At 48.3% G+C, this 20,016-nt stretch overlaps 1 protein-coding gene across 2 annotated transcripts in view; it reads right to left on the reverse strand.

The window, feature by feature from the left end:
- The window catches only part of LOC144179756 (AP-3 complex subunit mu-2-like), a 53,320-nt gene that overhangs the window by 21,507 nt on the left and 11,797 nt on the right, over positions 1-20,016 (reverse strand). For both annotated transcript variants that reach the window (XM_077708198.1, XM_077708205.1), the window contains exons 3-5: positions 13,573-13,685; positions 9,813-9,934; positions 51-210 (exon numbers count right to left, since the gene is read on the reverse strand). In XM_077708198.1, the coding sequence (XP_077564324.1) occupies positions 51-210; positions 9,813-9,934; positions 13,573-13,685 (395 nt within the window). The remainder of the gene's footprint in view (positions 1-50; positions 211-9,812; positions 9,935-13,572; positions 13,686-20,016) is intronic.

Consider the following 20,016-nt stretch of genomic DNA (forward strand, 5'->3'; position numbering starts at 1 on the left):
GCCAAAACGGGCTTCCAAGTAAGGAAGGAGGCCAGGCAGCCACAACGCACATAGCCCTGGATTTCAGCCGAGATGACCGAGCCGCTCTTGTCGATGATGGCGTCCACCTCTTCGACGACGTCAAAGTAGGCCTCGTTGTTGGCGTACTTGACTCCCGTCCGTCGCCACGGCACGTTGGACAGCTGGCCTGTTGGCAGGGTGCTGCTCAGGCTGCACGAGAACAGACCACACGAGCTGACGACACGCCTCCGATACCAAGACAGCGTGCCAAATTTTAGGGGCACATCACGCGGTGTAAAGTGTCCTAGTCATTTGTCCGCCAATCATCGCGCTTCAATGATGGGAACCGCAAGGCATCCACGCATCCAAAGCTCGCAGGGTTTAGACCACCCCCCTTCCAGCTGTTTAACAGAGCTGCTTTTGTCTCCTACACCAGTTGCTCTCAAACGGGGGTCCGCGAGAGCATTGGAGGGGTCTGTGAAGCCCCCTGCAAAACGTTTCCCCCGCCATTCTTTGCTTGATTTCGCCAGCACTTGCTCGCAATGCAAAAACCTGGCTTGGCCGCATTATGTGCACGTTTAGTTTCTCCACGTTACACATATTTTAACGGGTGCTCTTTGCCCAACACGCCAGCTACGAGAAGGAAAAACGGACACAGAGAAGGCAGGATGCGGGTGTTCAGAAGACTTCTGGATTCAAGAGAAAATTGTTTGACATGACGACAGCATCGTCATTAACGTCGAGCAGAAGAGGCGGGCACTCGATAAGTGTGTGGGCGACGTAAGCTGCAAGTGCAAATTGTTCGACATTATGACACCGACCAACATATGCTCCACCGTGGAAGTACCCCATAACTTTTGGAAGCCCAAAAGAAGTCCCCAGGGCAGTCATGGCTGAGAACCGCTGTCCTACACTATACGCGTCGCTCTGAGCCAATAGCCATACATCCATCCTGCGCACGGAAGCTTTCTTGGAAACTAGTGCAAATATTCAAAACACTGAAGTGAATAATACGATGTATACGTATTCTGAAACTTGGAATAGTATTTCCAAGTTTGAAGATGTGAACAGACCACTGTATCAATGAACTCGGGTACACAAAATTACGCCTCGTGGAAAATGAGGAACGCTCCATTCAAGACACACGAAAAATATACCCTTTGCATTGAGTTCGGCTGAGTTAAAGCCCATACTTGGCCGGCCACGCAAGTGGCAAAAGTGAGCGATGCGACTGGCGTGACCGCCACACTTGCACGCAGCACACGTGATGGTGGTGACATTCGTTTGCCTTTTTTTTTTTAAAGTGAAGCTGTACCTATTGTTCTCACTGATAACGTGAAAACTCTGAAGTTAAAAAAAAAGAAGACGCCTCTGGCGGCTGGAATTGAACCTGGGTCCCTCAAGGTATGAAGCCGGTGTCTATCTGATCGCTCCATTTCGACGTGGTTGGGTTTGGAAAACTTAGGAGACGACAACCAAAGAATCCGCCAAAAGAAGGAAGCTTCGCTTTCAACCATTATAGTCGTTTGACGCAGGGGTGCACGATTTTTCTCTCACTGCTCCGCTTCGCAGATAGAACGCAACTTTACAGCAGCTTTGGTTCCAAGTGTGACGAAGCTTTGCTGTTGTCTTCTCGAGACCTCCCTTCAACTAGGGTGCTGTCAGTGATGTGCCTCGTTTGGAGCTTTGCTCGGTTTCTCCTCGTGGTGCCTGCCCACAAGCGTGCCACCGAACAGCCCTGGAACGACGCCTCACAAAAGCACTGGCAATTCTTCTCCCAAGATGGTGTCGCTGCACCCTAGCCCAACAGAATTGTCCATTCATCACCTCACAACACAGAAGGGCACTCATCTGCAGTCATTTTGTCAGAATAGCAGCAATGAAACGCCAGAGGCAACCCAACGTGCAGCAAACCCTTTTGCTTTTCCTCGGCATTCCCTTCACCTGGAGGTGCAACGCATCCAGGGGCTTTGCTGGGATGTGTGGCAGCCGAAAAAAATGCGACATCAGCCTCCCTGTTCTGCTGCAAGATGGTAGAGCGGTGACTATGATGGGTGATGACCAGGAGTGTGCGAATGGTGACCATTGGCTTCAAAGCGAATAGGAAGTGAATAATAATTTTGTTTGAATAGTTGCGAATCGAAGCAAATATTTTCGAACTGAAGCGAATATTTAGCTGTTTAGAATGAGAAAACTGAAATTTACAATTTCTCAAGCATGCTTCCGCGAGCCTGTGCTAGCACAGCAGCTGCGCTGGTCGACCGGGCGCAGGTGACCATGACATCGTACGGGATCCACTAAACGAGGAACCACTTCCAACGGGCCACAAGACCTCCTTTAGATGCTCAATAAATAAGTTCTCTCTCTCTCTCTCCCCCAGCGCAGCAGCCTGGGAGTGAGTGACGAGGCATTCCCGGTCCTTGCACTGTGAGCTGGCCCGCTCGTGCTCCCACTGATCAGGGGAACGAAGAGGGAGGGAGGGTGGTGCCTAGGGGCACGCCCACACGAGGTGGCAGGTGGTGCTTGGAGTGCAGCAAAAAGGGGCAGCTGCAGGGGGAAAGGGAAGGGGAGTTGAACCTCGTAATAACAAAATTGAAGAGGCGCTGCCATTTGCTCGTTTTATGACCAATATTTCGCTATAGCCGTAGCGGGTATTTACTGAAAATATTGCGCACTGAACTTACCCTAAACAAATAGTGGGCAAAATTGGATCTCGCCGCATGGCAGTACACCGCAAATAACCCCATTCCGGAGCTAAAAAGGAAAAGTCACACACCTACTTATTGCAGTTCAAAAAACCTAACTCTTATTTCAAGCAGACTTTGCTGCAGTGAAGTCCATAACTGAACGTGGATGTATCATTCTGATGCGAGCGATGGCTCGCTCAGCTTCGTGTCCAACGAAACGGCTCTTATCACAGCCGCTATCTGGCCTAGCATTATGGTCTTTCACTTTCGCTTCCTGCCTAGCGCATTCATGCTCCTCCAATCCCACGTGCAGCATGATAAAAGATGAGGTTAAAGCACAAAAAAAAAAAAAAAAAGAAAAGAAAGACAGAATTTTACCAATGCGGCTACCGCGGCGCATGTGGGCGAGTGACAACAGTTTCAGGCAAGCGCGCCGCAGCCATGGGTGCTGCATCACGCATGCATTGGCTGCATGCTGTGTGCAGCGAGATGAAGGTGGAAACGGCTTCGCGAGCGCAGCGGACGCATGGCGCACCATCTGGCTTCGTGCACATTGCTGGAGGTTGCATGGCGGGAGTTTTTGAACTGCTAAATACTAGGGGTATGCGAATATCAGTTTTTTAATTTCGAAGCGAATTCGAATAATAAAAACAAAGTTCGAATCGAATCGAATATTTTTCGAATACAAATACTTATGTTTTTTGTAAAATTAAAGTTTTCACCATCTAGAGACACAAAAACTGCAACTTTATTGCACAACCAATCATACAAAGTAAAATTAGAAATTACACAATACCATTGCACTCAACAGGTTAAGGTCTGCACTCACTTATATGTTAACATGGAGAAAGGTTAACTGCTCGACATGTTCGGGGAGCAGTGACAACCTCCTGCTCGTCACGACTCCACCAGATACCGAAAGCAGCCGCTCACTTGAGACACTAGTGGCTGGCATGCCCGAGCCCGTGCACATTGCCGCGCGCTGATACAGTAAAATCTCGATGATACTAATCTTGCGGGACCGCGAAAAATATTCGTATCATCCGAAATTTGTATGAACCAACACAGACCAAAAAATTGAGCGCTGAAAAAAGTTTTCGTTTATTTCTCCTCTTACTTTCGTATGAAGAAATTCGTGATTTTTTCTGCTTTTTTTAACCCCCATGTCGCAAAGCAGTCCTTTCTGGAGCACGTGAAGCTCCGCGCTCGTCTTCTCACTCGCTGTGCCCAAGCTCGCTACACGCCGCAACAGTCAAGCGTGAACCGCATGGTGCGTTTTTGCAGGCGATTCGCTCGCCTCGGCTCTGCGAGCGCTGTATTTTCACGCCCGCATCGACGATTTCGCACCCGCGGTAGCGCCTACCTCGGTCAGAAAATGACGCACGACGCGCGCGGCAGAATGGAGGAGCCTGACTACTTGCGATGAGATCGAGGCAGCCGGCTTGGCTCCGCCGGAGATGGTTAGGCTTAGCACCCCGGCAAATATTTTACGGGCGCTTTCTAGCGGCGCGGATGATGTTTTATAGTACCGTTTTCGCATGCATTATCAGCTCCTTTACCGCACAAGCAACTTCGTGTCTCCCTTGAGCCGCATTTTAAAGAACGGTTAGAAACGGTCGCTCGAGCGCCCGCGCCACTTCGCGTCTGGAGCCGACGCCATGTTGACGCCGCTGGCCGCGCCGCGCGCAGCGTGGGGGTGGTTTCCCGGCGGTGTCAGCGCGCGTTGGGCATGCGCAGAGCGTTTTCGCGAGCAGAAAACAACAACACCGATACAGTCTGCGAAAGCACGTACCGTTCGCCGTGTATATGCTTCTCCACTTTGCTGCTGAGACACGCTCTGAATTTTTTTTTTTTTTTTTAGTTTTGGGTGGTTCGAATATTTCGAACCATAAAAGTGTCGTTCGAATCGAATCGAATACCAAAAAAGTCGAATCGAATATTCGAAGTTTCGAATATTCGCACACCCCTACTAAATACAGTTGTTGCCTTGCTTACCGACGTGAAATTGGCCCAAAATATTATTTCCTAACAAAATTTGTTCGTTATATCCTGCAACAGGCAAATTTTACCTTGTTAAAACAAAGTCTTAGATAAACTGGCTTCTGAGGGCACATTCAAAGGGGGATTACGATTTGCTCGTTACACCCATTATTTTGTTATAGCCCGTCTCGTTATAACGGGGTTTAATTGTATGTGTTGGGCTGTAGTTGGCACCAAATGCGAGCTGCTTGTGTGCTGAGGGATGGGTGAGAAGGCGGGTATTGATGCCAGAGTTTGCGGTAACGATACAAGATTTCAGTGTACCGGGAAGGGACAGGGGGATAGGTGGAGGGTGCAAAAGCCGCCTTGTTTCCCTCGAGAGAAGAATGGCCTGGGGACAACAAAATCTCAATGCGTGGGAGGGGTCCTTAACTGAGGTCAGAATCTTAAGTGCTGAGGGTGAGATGTGACCTATACGGTAGAGTCCGCAACAGGCTTGCTGCAACTACTGTATAGGCTGCAACTATGTAGTTGGAGGAAGCCGTGGTTGCTGCCAGAGCAATGGCTGTCTCTTCAGCCGTTGTGGTGCGTGCGTGGAGAAGGGCGAGGGAGGTAATGGTAGCCAATTTGGAGTCAACAACAACCAGTGCATGGGCGGGACAAACTGTGCTCGAAGCGATGTCCGTCTATCGGGTGTCCAGTTTGTGGTGCTATTCTGCTTGGAGCTGGGTGATGCAGGCCCGTCTTCGGCCTTGATTGAAGGAAGGGCGCATGTGCTTGGGGATGGGAGGCATACAGATGCGAGTGCGGAGTGAGACGGGGGGGGGGGGGGGGGGGGGGGGGGGGGGGGGGTGGGGGGGGGGGGGGGCGTTGAAAGGCAGAGGAGATGGGTTTGTGCAGTCCCGTGCGGCCCCTACGGGTGATGGCAAGGCGAGTGAGTTGGTGGACCGTTGGTCTTTGGGGATCTCAGAAAGGGATTGTGAATACCTAATTTGAGAAGGTGGTGCGCCCCATGACGTGAGCATGTATAAGCTGAGGCTTGCAGGAGGTTGGCAAAAGCTTTATTTGCTGCATCTGGATCCAAGCGGAGGACAACTCCCCAGCTTCATGTATAGCATGACTTGGTATTACACTCTGCCGATTTGCACAGATGTAATCTTGCTCAGCGTGATGGCATAACTGGCATTGGGCGTGCTTGCGACGACTACATTTTGGGACGTCTCCCTTTGAATAACGATGGTGCTGTAAAATTCCTGCTGGGGAATCGCGCTTGCCGTCATGAAGCTTTGAAAGAGGGTGCGGGGAGGCCAGGACGCAAGGTTGAGGCCCAAGCGGGGTCGATGAAACACGGTGTAATTGTCTTTCAGCAACCGTGGTTGCGGTGTGTGGCGGGTGTTGGCACTAGCGGTAGGTGAAACCAGTGGCACACTGCGCTTCGGCAGTAAGGCTGACGTGGCATTGCACTGTGGCTTGGAAGAGTCATTCTTGAGGTGCCTTGGAAGACGCATTCTGAGTAGATGACATGGGCCCAGAGGTTCTCTGGTGAAATACCCACAGCAACTCTCAGGCGAGCACTCTGTAGGCCTAACATTTGGGTTTGGGGTGTACGGCACGAATCGGCACCTGCTGCTTGGCGTTCGCTTGGACTGTGTCGAAATGGAGCAATCGGATAGACGCCGGCTTCATAACACGAGGGACCCAGGCTAGATTCTGGCTACAGGAAGCGTTTTTTTAGGCTTGTGCGAATTTTCGGGGGCTTCGAATATTCGAAAGAATATTACACTATTCGAATTCGCTTCGACTCGAATTTAAAATTTACAATATTTCGAAGTATTCGAGGTGAACGATTATCAAAACTGCGTTCAAGTTTCGGTTTCGTTAGGCAAGCCGCAGTGCCATTGACATAAGACCTACATCTTGACTAGATGTGGAGCCAAGACAAGCTAAGCCACATTCGGAACGTTGTCATAGCGTGACTCACATGGCGCGTTTTTGCACGCGATTCGGGCGCGTCGGCGTTGCGCGTGCGATTTTTTGACGCCTCGCTCAGAAAATAGAGAGTTTTAGCATAGCGGGTACCGTCCGCTAACACTACGGCAGCGGGTAGCGGGGCCCAACTGGGAAGGTGAAAATTCGTTCCGGTGGGGGGAATTAGTTCCGCGGGCCGGCCTACGCCATGCCCGTGCATTCTTCCCAGTCGGGCCCCGCTACCCGCTGCCGTAGCGTTAGCGGACGGTACCCGCTATGCTAAAACTCTCTAATAACGCGCGTCGCGCGCGGCAGTGAGAGGAGCTTGACGACTTGCGCCAATCAGGAGGCGCGCGCCTCATGGCGGCAGTTTCAAAGTGCTCGAGACAGCCGTCTGGCTCCGCCAGACATGTTTAGGCTTACCACCCCGGCAGGTATTGCATGGGCGCTTTTACTAGCGGGGCGGATGATGTTTTATAGTACCGTTTTCGCCCACATTATAAGCTCCTTTACCGCACAAGCAACTTCGTGCGTGCCTTGAGCGGCATTTTAGAGAGCACTTAGAAGCGGTCGCTCGAGCTCCCGACACCACTTCGCGGCCAACGCCGCCGCCGGCTGCACCGCGCGCAGCGTGCGGGTGGTTCCCCGGCAGCGTCAGCGCGCCTGTGAAGTGCACGGCACGTTTTCACGAGCAGAAAACAACAGCCCGGCCGTTCTTGGAGAAAGAGCGACAAGAGGGGAGAGAGAGAGCCCGTACGTCGCCATCGCTTGCTTGCTCGGCGGTCGGGCGCCTCGCTGGCTCGGTCATATCATCCCTGAGCCGCGCAGATCCATTTGTAAGAGCCGAAATTTTTCCCATTGGAAACAATCCAAATTCCCCGGCACTTATCAGAAATTTAATTCCGACATTAGTATCACCCAAAAACGTATCATCAAGATTCCACTGTATAGAACTTTTTTATGAAGGTCCCGCCAGGCCTGGAAGCTCAGTGTTTCAGTGACAGGAAGCTCAGTGACACCTGACAGCTATTCGAATTCACTTCGAAAGAATTTGACCCCAAGGACTATTCGCTTCGAATTCACTTCGAACTAAAATATCACTATTCACACAAGCCTAGTTTTTTTCTTTCGCTTCACCACGATCGATTATTCATCATCATCGTCAGAGAAAGTTGGCTTTCCTGCAGGGCATATTGGCATACAACGGCATGAGTGAGGACACTAAAGGTTTGCTTTGAAAGCACTTGCACCTCCAGTGTCCCTGCCCACATGCACAAGAATCTGAAAGTGTATAGATACGAGTTGTGGCGAAAATTGAAAAAAAAAAAAAAAGAAATAAATAAAAAAAAGTAGTGAGTGTTACGGTTCCAATGCCTTGTCAAGAAAGCTTACTCTAGGAGCACAAAGGTAGACAAGTTTGCGCTCTCTGTGTCCTATGTAGAAGAAGAAAAGGAACATTGCCAGTTTAAAAAAAGATTAGCTGTGAGCACCATTTGGTCAGAAAATCGAGGACTCTGGGATTGTGCCCGTACACAGCTGGGCTTTCTTATCTCTTCCTTACACTCTTAGTATTGACCTGAGCAGCTTGAGCAGCGCAGAAGCATGAGGGCAGAGTTGGTTAATGCCAAGAAGATGATGATGGTCGGTGTTTAATGGGCCAAGGCAAACTAGGGCAAAGAGCACCAAAAAAAAGTTATTTAATGACAGTTGTGCAAACGTAAACACTAAAATATGTCAGTTAAAAAAAAAGTGAAATGAAACAAAAGGCAATGAAGATGGCTGGTGCAGAGGGCAAGGTTGTAACTATACACGACAAGAAATGAGGTGTAAAAATTTCAGTTAAAAACTTAAAAACATGCTTCATGGAAAACATGGTATTGCGGGCTTTCTGAAAAGTATATTGGGTGCAGTGGAATATGTTTTCTGTAAATTTCGGGGAAATGTTTGCATCGTGTTGTGTCGAGTGCTTTGCATTGGAAGGGGATGTGGATTATGGATAGCCCTTTCCACACCTGCTACATAGGAGTCTCGAAGGTCCGGTGAACAGGTGGGAGTGTCGTGCGAGTCAGTTGTGTATCGTCCCAAGTGTGGTTTTACTATGTGCAGTTTGTTGTCTGCTCCAGTGTGCTTGCTGTGTTTTACGAAGCTGTTGCCCGATGTGTGGGTTGAGGTGTGTGTGAGGTAGTGTCACATCTGCTGTGTTTCGTAGGGCAGCAACGGCGGCCATTTCATCCGCCACCTTATTTCTGGCAATCCCAAAGCACGGTTAGTCTTCCACCACTAAATCCGTCAAATGTCTCTTCCGAGTCATTCCTAACCACTGTCTTTTAGGGAAATTTGAAATGTCAAGAACTATTGCGAGTGGGGCCTTATTTGAGCATGAGCAGACGCCGTATTTGACGGTAGTAGGCGCCACCCATTTTTCACCACAAAACAACGGGACACAGCCATGGCCAGCCCAGGAGGGCCAAAGAAAATGAGAGACGGCAAACCCCCGAGGCTTCGACCCTTTAGGACATTCAGTGTGCTGCCAGGACTTTCCTGGAGCACACTGTTTCAGGGCTATTTCTGTCCTCACTGACTCTGGTCTACTGAAGCCGAAAGACACACCAGCAACAGGCCTTCCGTCGGTAACTTGCAAGTAAACCTGAGCCCTTTCGAGCCAGTACCAAAGACGTTTTTTGCTCGGCTAATGGGCCCCACCCCTGAAAACCTTTGCAGCGTAAACTGTCCCCACGTCAATACACTCGCCCCACCGTCCTATCCCTTCTTTCTGGACAAAAGCTGCACCACTAGAGCTAACAAATGCAGACGACAGGAGGCAAGACAAGAAAAGCTCCCCAAAGCCGTAAACGCCTGGCCCTCATCCATTTTCGCAGGTCCTGACTTGGATTTGTGGGGGCCCACTTGCGCCCCTGGTCAGGCCTGCATTCTGCTCTGCTCGTCCTCTGCCTCTCTGCTCTTCATCTCGTCCCCAGCGCCGTCAAACACGACTCGAACCCCATTCGGACACTGTCGGCACCACAGAAGAGCAGCAGGCTCCCACGCGGCCACTCATGAGCACACGTCCAGGAGTTGCTGCTCCACACCGTCGCCATGGCAAAGAGCGAGAATTGCGGGGCTCCCTCAGTGAGGGTCTACACAAAGCACAGTCCCTTCAGGAGCCTCTGCACTTACTTGGTGCGCCCCGTGACTGTGTTGGCCAGTGTGCGAAGGATGTTGGGAGGTTTGATGAGCTCCTTCAGGATGTTGGACTCCGTTGCCAGCGGGAAGCCATTGTCCAGCATTTCGTCGAGGAGCTGCACAACACAACCGCCTGCTGAGCTTCACAGCCAGAAGGCAGAGGTCACTTGAGAAAGTGCTTCGTTGGCCGAGTTGGTTCATGGCTTCAAAAAAATTAAAGAGAGTGTAAAGGACGTAGACTGGACGAGCGCTCATCCAGTCTACTTGCGCTCCTTTGTCCATGTCCTTCGCACTCTGTTTGTTATTTTTTGAAGCAGTAGGCAGAGACTGCACTAGTGATGCCGGCTCAATGTGGCCTCTGGTTTACAAAACAGCGAGTCTCACCCAACCAGGCAAGGAAACAAACAACACTTCCCTCTTTCTTGCATCATACTTTGCCACCAAGCCAAATTGAAATTCTTGGAATGCTACCTCGTGTTTAATGGCAGGTGTCTGACCTTTCTTCTTCTAGGTGGTAGCAAAAATGTCAAAGGTCACGAGTTCACCGAGACTGCCACTTCTCGCATTTTCTGATATTTGACCAATATTTATTCATAGTTGCCCGCAGTGCCTTCTTGGTGCTGCAGGAAACTGTGCATAAAGAAATAAATATGATACCGGGAACATGAGCACGGTCATCGAACAAAGTTGGCCACATATTTTTGTGTATGTATTTCCTCATGACTGGGATACGTGATACCACAAACATTTATCCCCCCCCCCCCTTCAAAAAAAACAACAACTTTGAGCAGGAAAATTTATACGTGTGACCGAAGCGGACAACTGCCCTGCAGTTTTGGCCCACTTTGAAGAGCCATAAACTGAGCGAATACTTTCATCACTGCTAATCGACCAAATTGCAACATGCACTCAAGTAATAATACTACGCTGCTTTCTTACAGCACATGTTTCCCCCTAAAAATTGCTGAACTTTCCCCGGGAAGTGCCTTTTTGTACACTGAGAAGCCTTCAACTTGGAAAATGCGTGACCTACAGCTGTCATACTTTGAGAATCTGCAATTAAGGAAACTGCGATGCACAGTTCAAAACCAGGTCAATCTGCAAACACATGAATGTCCACTGAGAATACTGGGCCTTCATAATTCACAAACTGTGCACAGCACTCTGCACACTTAGGGCGGTCCCCTTTGCACCCGCGCAGGCCCACTGCTGAGAAGCCAGCTACACAGCGTCCCACAGGTACATGGGGGCCCACTTGGGCCTCTAGGAAAACTGCACACAACATAATATCGGCAACGTTGGTACAACAATACAGAAATGGGAGGACCATTCTTTGTCACTGCTTGTTTGGGTTTAAAAAATAGTAAGCTCACAAATAAAAGACATTTACAGTATTAGGTACCTGCACGGCCACTATTTGACTAAAATTGCATCCTTAAGGCATGCGTCCTTAATCAACCAAAATAATTTTCTGGAACGGGTCCCTCAATGTGTCCGCAAGAATTTTTTCCCACCTGTGGCCCACTTCCTTACTGCCTGTGGCCGCAGGCATTGGCAGCTGGTGCTGGACCCTTCAGCACCGCAGTTGCCACATTCATTTTGGCTCGCCTCCACCACGTCAAGCAGGCAAAACCCCTTTGGCATGCTTCATGAGGTGCTCTCTCATTTGGGCTGGACAATGTACCCGCCAATTTGCAACCATTCTTCTGGATGGCATTGGGGGCTAAACTGCCGGGCTTGGTGTGTTGAAAAAAGAATATGGCGCTAAGCAGATGACAACGGAGAAGGTCACAAGCGACATTTACAAGTGCCAACTTCCAACAGTGTCTTCATGAAAAACCACGCCGATTTATACACGGCACCCAAGTACAGATAATGCAACATGAAGAGCAAAAAGTGCTAACACGAGCGCAAAAATAAAGTGAAACACTAGCATAGATAAACAAATCATAGCAGAGACGTGTACTAGACTGACAGTGCAAGCACACACACACGTTACTGCCGCACACCAACATGGAACCATCAGGTCTACAGCACGTTCGAAACTGGCAGCCATTTTTTATGAAAGAAATCTCCTCGTCACTTAGTACTAGTGATGGTCTGCTAACACACTTATCCCCTGCTCTTTCAATACTTCCCCTTTCCGTTTGGTTTGTTCCTTCCTTCAAGAGAAAGGTCCAGGTGTGGCACGCAGCCGCACGGCTCACAGTGATCTGCCAAGTGCCAAGTACTGCCGCTGACAGCCAGCCAGTGCGCCCTTCTCGCACGATCATTGAAACACCCGGCCACAGCATCAGGAGATACTGTATATTGTATATGACACCGCCAGCACAACCTGCTTCTTGCAGCATGCAAGCTTATTCGGGGCCATGTTAGCACTGCTCTTCACACTGCATTATGTGCACTCGGGTTCCGTGTATTAATAGGCATGGTTTTTTCATGAATAGTACACTGCTTGAAGTTGGCACCCATAAATGTAGCTTGTGTCTCTCTGTCCTCATCTGCTTACAGTGCCATATTCTTTTTTAACACAGTCACGAACCAACTAGCTTAAGAGCAAGTTTTGACAATGGCTTTGGTGCTTGTTTGACAAGGCCCACGGGCTTGCACAGCACATCCAATACAAGAGAAATACGGCGGACGACAAATTCTTGCAGACAGATTTGTTTTGGGTTTACTAGACACAAAAGCCACCTAAAATGACAAATGTAAACCCGGCACAGTTGGCACAACTAAACTGGTGAAACAAAAAACTCCAGTGCCCTTCCATTCTGTAAAGCAAGATGACCAGCAAAGCTGGGTGCAGTGCAGGGACATTGGTGCTGTTCCACCTGTACCACCCCTGCCCGCCGCTGCCGTATTAGCTCACTGCTGCGAGAATCTTTTGCACTCCCTCCAATGCGTCATTCCCACTTAGCTGAGAGAGTGCAACTAAGTGTAACCCAGTGTAACCCAATGTAACGCAGCAAATTTCTCCTCTCCAGCCTGGTTTTTTCATGCACGTGTGTGGGGTTACACTGGAGGAGTTTTCTGAATACACGGGACCATTGGATTTTCCTTTTGTCACTGCACAATTCAACATTTTAAACACACAGCTGAAATTAATGCTACCCTATGCATGGGTCTTGGTCAGCAACAGTGTCAATTTTTCATGCTCTAATAACAAGGCTACTGTAATGGTAACCCCTTGGATGTCCTGTGAACCCTCTGTACATATACCTCCCGTTGGGTGCTGTAGACTGCCAGTTACAGTGTCATGTTTTGATGTTTAAGTTGGGTTATCATCATTACCACCATCCATACCTGCCGTGATGCATTACTCCTGTTCCTCACCTTGTTTTCTGTTTGCCGCCATCCAGAGTAGCCCACCCTGCTGTTAGTGGGCTGCCCTCTTCAGCTTTCATTGACTTAGCTTTCACCCCCCCCCCCTTTTCTTTTTCCCTCCCTCCCTCCCTCTCTCCCCCCCCCCCCCCCCCCCCCCCCTCTCTCTCTCTCTCTCTCTCTCTCTCTCTCTCTCTCTCTCTCTCTCTCTCTCTCTCTCTCTCTTCGAATTCCCAAAAACAGCCTCTCCCACCTCACTCGCTGCCTTGTCGGCCTAGAGACCATGACTTGGGAAATGGCCTTAGATTTGACCTTTGCCTTCATATCGAAAAATAAAAGAGCATGAAATTGAGATTTTGCTCGAGTTTTGTTGCACACCAATTCAGTTGAAGTGGAATGGGTGGGGGGAAAAGAAAAAAACGGAGAGACCCACCTCGTACACAACCACGTAGTGCTCCTTGATGAGGAACTCGCTGCAGTCGCTGAAGTAGTCGACAAACGTGTCCACCACTCGGTGCAGGAACTCGACCACAAACAGCGGCGGCACTGCACGCACCAAGCACCCCGTCACTGTGTGCCCCGACCAAGGGCTGGCCTGTCCAGCTCCTCTGGTGTCAGATGGATAGCATGAACGACCCCATTCATGTGAAGCCATGAAGAGGCTCAAATTGGGAGACAAGAGGACACGTAAGGCAGAGCGCTGGGATGATATCGCCTCACTAGGCAGGGCTCAAGGCACTGCAATGAAGGACGTCCTGTGCCTTCACGAAAAAAAACAGCTGCCATGGCCAAACCTGCAACCTCAAGCTCTGAGGTGCTCACATTTGTAATGCACATGTTTCAAGCTGGCCTTATGGTACTTAAAAGTCACAAAATACGAATAAAATGGTATGGCTGTGATAAGTCACCCACTCAAATGAGCAAATCTACTCTGAAACCTTACGTAATTGTTGTTTTGCAAATATCACTAGGGAAACAGCCACTCCCACAGTTTTTACTGCAGCAACAAAGCACCCACCCCTCTTCTGGTACGTAGTATAGTTCAAGCAGCACAAGGGCACCGAAGCCCAAATACAAGTGCCAAAACAAAAAACTTTAATTTATGACCTCTGTTACATTGGCAATTTCAAAAGTGTACATGGATGAATACAGCCTGTTGACTGAAAGATAAAGATGGTCCTGATGGTAAGTTGGCAATGACTAGAGACCCAAGCTTTAGGCAAGATGCGTATATTTTCCCTGAAGTCCGTATCAAGCCTATTTAACATTTAAGCAAGAACTAAGAAAATGGAAACATTTCCACCACCATTTATCGTGCCTACAAGACTCGTGCCTGGCACCTAAAAATACCTTTCTTGGCTATTGGATTTTTTTTACGCCTTTTTGGATTGTTCGAGTCCTCGTTTTGATTATTCTGGTCACGCTTCAGAAGCCCACAACTCAGCATTTTCTGCTCGCTGTTTGTGAGTAAAATCCGTGCGCCACGCCAAACACGCTGAAACGCAGAAACCCATGCTCAAGCCGCTGCCACCACCTCAACCTGATGTAACCCCAAAAATTAGGCCGCCGGAGGCCTGAATGGAGCAAGACCACAGATAATGTCACTGCCGGATGAGCTTGACATCACCCCTATCCGCAAGAACTCTTTCGTGTTATGCTCTTCTTTTGCGCTGTGTTCGCATGTCAATGGCGAAAACTTTTGCAAACATGCCCCTTCCATTGCGGACACAATAAAAAAAACACGAGAAGACAAGACTCAATGCGACACAGCCGCGCACTTGCCGCTCAAAGTAAACGTCAGCTCCTGAGAGAAAAGCACATGAACCTCTCGCACACAAAAGTTTCAAGGCGACCCCCAGAACAAGTCCCCAGCTAGCCACCATTCACGCGGAAACTGCCGGCTGTCAAAATACAGCCCATGTAGCATGAAGAAGGAAGAGGAGACTGAGGTTATGGACCAAGCATCTGGGCGCTTTGTGAAGTAATCTGGTCGCAGCAGCGTCATTTGCCGTGTCAAGGGCACTTGCAATCTAGCTGTCATAGTTGCAAAGAATCTTGCTTGCTGTGTAATGTTAACCAGTACACAGTTGAACCCCTTTACAAGAGACACGTATCAGGAAGCAGTTTCTGTCTATCATATGAGAGGTCTCTTATAAGCAGAGTACCATTTTTTCACTTACTGATCATCCTCTAGGTCAATGAAGTGCCCTAAGACTAAAATAAGCACAAAAATTGCTACAGCATGTTGAAAAAGGTTTATTATAATTTATTTTGCCCCAGAATCTATCAAATAAGTCGGCATCTTTCTTTGCTTCATGACTTTATTTACACCGTTCTTTACAGCAGCTTTTTCCAGCTTTTTTTTTTCTTACACTGTCTGAAGAAGAAGCATTGTAGATGTTGAGTCTGCAAGCCTGATGAATAGCCAGAGTGCACAGCTTCTTCCGATGTGAGCTCTGGCTATTCATCAAGCTTGCAGGACTCAGCATCTACGGCGCTTCTTGATCGAGAGCTACGCGAGCGGGAGAGCCCATCGCGCCCTTCAGGTATTCTTGGCACGCGCAAAACCCAGCATGCACGGTCACGTTAGTACGCATGACGGTACATTGCATTTATATTGCCGGAGCTCCTCATCGTCGTTTCACAGCTGACTGAATCACTCTGCATTTGCTAAAGTTACAAATACCGACTGCACGCATCTGTCGTTCCCTTTGATTCCACAATGGACACAACTGCAGTTAGCGACTGGTGGCACCACATCTAAAGTTAAAATGTCTGTTGCAAGTGAGCTTGTTTATCAAAATTCAAGGATAAGATATAACCAATTATCTTCTACATCCAATGCCTGTCTTAAACCAGGTCAAAGTAATGGGAAAGATAGGGCAGCCATCCATGTGGGTGAATAGTGTCTCTTAAACCTGATTGTCTCTTACATCCATGCCTCTAATAACAAGGTTCAACTGTATAGTGCATAACTGCTGAATGTTATGTGTCAGTAGTAGCCATAGTATGCAAGAGCTGAGAAGTTCGTTCTGTTTTGTCAATGAATCAGTCAAGAAAGCGGCTTTACAGGCCCATTCGTTCTTCAAGGAGCAGTTACCAATTGTGCTTCTTCCACCAGAGCCCACTGTTACCCCTGAGGAACTCAGCTAAGGGCGGAAAACTACTGCAACAAACACTTTGGTGATTAACAGCTTCGCAGCCGACAAGAGACTATTCTACAGCACGCTACACATGAACTAAAGCTGGCGAATTCGTGCGCTTGTCTTAGCAGAAAGTGTTCAGCAACTGGACAACTGGGTGCCACTCTGACTCAAAATGTTGAGCTCATTTCGGAGGTCCACTCTCCCTGAGGGACCAGTTGCTGACAGAGCCATTACGAAGCTTAAATCTGTCTTGTACGAAAACAGCGGGATTGCCAGCAATACAATAGCTGGCAAAGGTTTTGACTGGCAAACATTCTGACATTCCAGTTGGAATGATATTGTGATGTGGCAGCATAGGGGATGTGCTTAGCAAACATACAAACTGCATTTACAAGCATAAACGGGAAAGCAGTGGCAGCTAAGGCAGCTCTGATGTCCTCGGAACAGCACGCGCACGGACACCACCGAGCGCCTTCCTCTTTCTCTCCCAGCCTATGGGCCGGCTCAGCACAGATGTGCATACCCGTTACAGAGCAGGGGGTTGGCCACAGCAGCTTGAACGGCCAAAGGAGCCAAGGGGAAGAGTCCGTGACAACACCATCGGGCGTTCCAAAGTACAAGCATGCTCTGCCAACTTCCGTCAATGTTAAGCATTCTTTTTTTCTGCCGCAAATATCGACTGAAGGGAGGCGGAACTTCAAGCTGTAAAACATCGAGATGGTGCTAGTTTGTCAGAGAAGTGGTTTGGGCGAGTTGGCACATGGCAAAGTTTTAAAGCGCAGCACAAGGTGAGGGACAACACGAAGAAGACGCATACTAGTAGCGCACTGTGCGTCTCCTGTGTTCTTGTCCCTCGTCTTGTGCGGCACTTTATAAGTTTGTCACGGCTTTTATAGCCTTTGTCTCAGTGTTGAACCGCCCTACCCACGGATATCTGTTGAAATGGCGATACTTTTTTTAACGGTAAATTTTGCGCACTTGATACGGGGACACAGAAAAAGGTGACACGAACACAAGCGCAGACTAACAACTGAATTTTATTAAGAACATATCACATTAATACCCTCAACGTCCTTCCTATGAACACTGCGCATGGTCAGAATGGTGCCCACATTGTCTAATCACTAAAAACACTTTATTGAACAATCTACTTCATGCTGTTTAGCAAGTAAATCTCTTTGTGACAAGGCGATAGACGGATTGCTTACACACCCTTTCGTTATTTTACACATGTGCCATGCTTCCATAATCTCCCTGGTAGTCCGATTTGGGTGAACGAACAAAATGGTCGTCTTATAGAACATCACTTCGCACTTTCCTGAAGTACATTTCGCACAATGCATTGCCAAATGTGTATATGGGCGTCCTTTTAGGCTTGACAAATGCTCCCTCAGCCTGATGTTAACGCATCGGCTCGTCTGCCCGATATAGTGCTGCCCACACGTGAAAGGGATTTTGTACACAACATTCTTTTTACATTCTACAAACTTCTTCGTGTGGCTCATAGAACACTTTTTTGTTTTCCTGCTTACCCCTTCTTCATATAATTTATTCACCGCCGGGAAAACACGTCCCACTTTGTTTCTTGCCTAAAAAACGACATTCACATCGTACAGAGTTGCGGCTTTTTTGAGTTTGTGGGAGAAGAAGGGGTAAGCAGGAAAACAAAAAGTGTTCTATGAGCCACACGATGAAGTTTGTAGAATGTGAAAAGAATGTTGTGTACAAAATCCCTTTCACGTGTGGGCAGCACTATATCGGGCAGACGAGCCGATGCGTTAACATCAGGCTGAGGGAGCATTTGTCAAGCCTAAAAGGACGCCCATATACACATTTGGCAATGCATTGTGCGAAATGTACTTCAGGAAAGTGCGAAGTGATGTTCTATAAGACGACCATTTTGTTCGTTCACCCAAATCGGACTACCAGGGAGATTATGGAAGCATGGCACATGTGTAAAATAACGGAAAGGTGCGTAAGCAATCCGTCTATCATAGCCTTGTCACAAAAAGAGATTGACTTGCTAAACAGCATGAAGTAGATTGTTCAATAAAGTGTTTTTAGTGATTAGACAATGTGGGCACCATTCTGACCATGCGCAGTGTTCATAGGAAGGACGTTGAGGGTATAAATGTGATATGTTCTTAATAAAATTTAGTTGTTAGTCTGCGCTTGTGTTCGTGTCACCTTTTTCTGTGTCCCCGTATTGAGTGCGCAAAAGTTACCGTTAAGATGTCAAACCAACTAGCCCGCCTCTCCGTGTTATGGCGATACTTGTCTCGCTCCTTTCCACAAAGAAAATTAAATTACTTTCCCACAGCACAGGATTTGTCAGCTGTCTTCCTTGCAAGTCAAAAATTTGTCCTAAAATAAGCTGCTGAAAAGAGTATCAAATGAACCTATAAATGCCTAAAGAGTAGTATTTGACACCTGCATGTGTCTAGATGACAGTTTTCAGTGCCTATTATAGACACATAAAACCTTAATTTTTCGTGCCTGACAATGACAGTGGTATTGCGTGAAATGTGCCAGGAATCTGGAAAACGTGGTGCTTGCTTCAACAAGGGCAATGATGTTTCCGGCACATAAGAGAGAACCCGCACTACCAATCTTATCTCTGAGAGGTCCGAGGCTACATGCAATATGAGACGAGTTGCAGAAACCCTGTTTGGTCAAGGTAAGCTATTTCCGTCTGGAGGTACTTTGTTTCAGCTTACCTTGACCAAACAGGGTACCTCACCCAAACCTCATGAAATCTCAAGAAACAACACTTAGACTCCTACAAACCAACACCTTCCCGCATCCAATTAGGCTTCACCGGATATCCCCCACCCAGTATCCAGCAGAATGCAAATACTGCCAAGAACCTGGTACACTACGACATATCATCCTAGAGTGTCGAAAAAACATGCACCTACCACCCCTTCCCCGCATTTCAAATCCCCCAGAGCAGTGGGAGACACTGCTGTCCAGCCCCTGCCTCTCGGACCAGCTCCTGCTTATCGAGAGGGCAGCCGCTGCTAAGACAGCTCATGGATTCCTGTGAAGAGGGAGCCACTCCTACAAGAACACCGTAAATGCTCTCACAATAAACGTTTTCTCTCTCTCTCTCTCTCTCAAGGTAAGCTCAAAGATGTTTCGCTAAAAACATCAGCTAGTTCACATGCTAAAAACAATGAATGGTGCATTGGAATTCTATAGGTGTGAAGTTATATAAAACTCCCAGGCCACAAGACGTAAGAAGTGAAGGACAAAGGACAGAGAGCAACTGCCCTTGTTCTTCACGGCCAACATCCAAAATTTTTCATGCTTACAGGTGTTTGGCCAAGGAGTACCAACTGGCTCAAACCCACTTGTTCAGAAGAACATTAGTGGATTGTCCTGTCCGGAAGCCTAACTGGCAGCGCAGCTCTCAAGAAGTATCGCCTTCTCAAAAAGCATGTTCAGGCCATTCGTCAGTGAGATCGCAAAATAACTTGAGATTGGAGACACCCTTCTCCCGCTTCCATAGAGACTTACTTTCAGACAATATTTTGTGTTGCATAAGTGCGCGTGTAGTGTAAAAAACTGGGCTTGTGTGCTGCAAGTGTGCATTAGGTCAGGTCGCCAATGATGTCGTCGACATTTCCGTATTCCTGTCCATATTTTGTGTGCAGCCGTGTATGAACTCGCTTGATGTCAAGAGAGTGTGCCAACTGCCTCGAACTTTGCCTCGCAGCCACCCCCCCTTT

Source organism: Haemaphysalis longicornis, unplaced genomic scaffold, assembly GCF_048455015.1.
Source record: "Haemaphysalis longicornis isolate Haplotype H1 unplaced genomic scaffold, Haemaphysalis longicornis Haplotype H1 scaffold_1, whole genome shotgun sequence".
Taxonomy (NCBI): Eukaryota; Metazoa; Arthropoda; class Arachnida; order Ixodida; family Ixodidae; genus Haemaphysalis; species Haemaphysalis longicornis.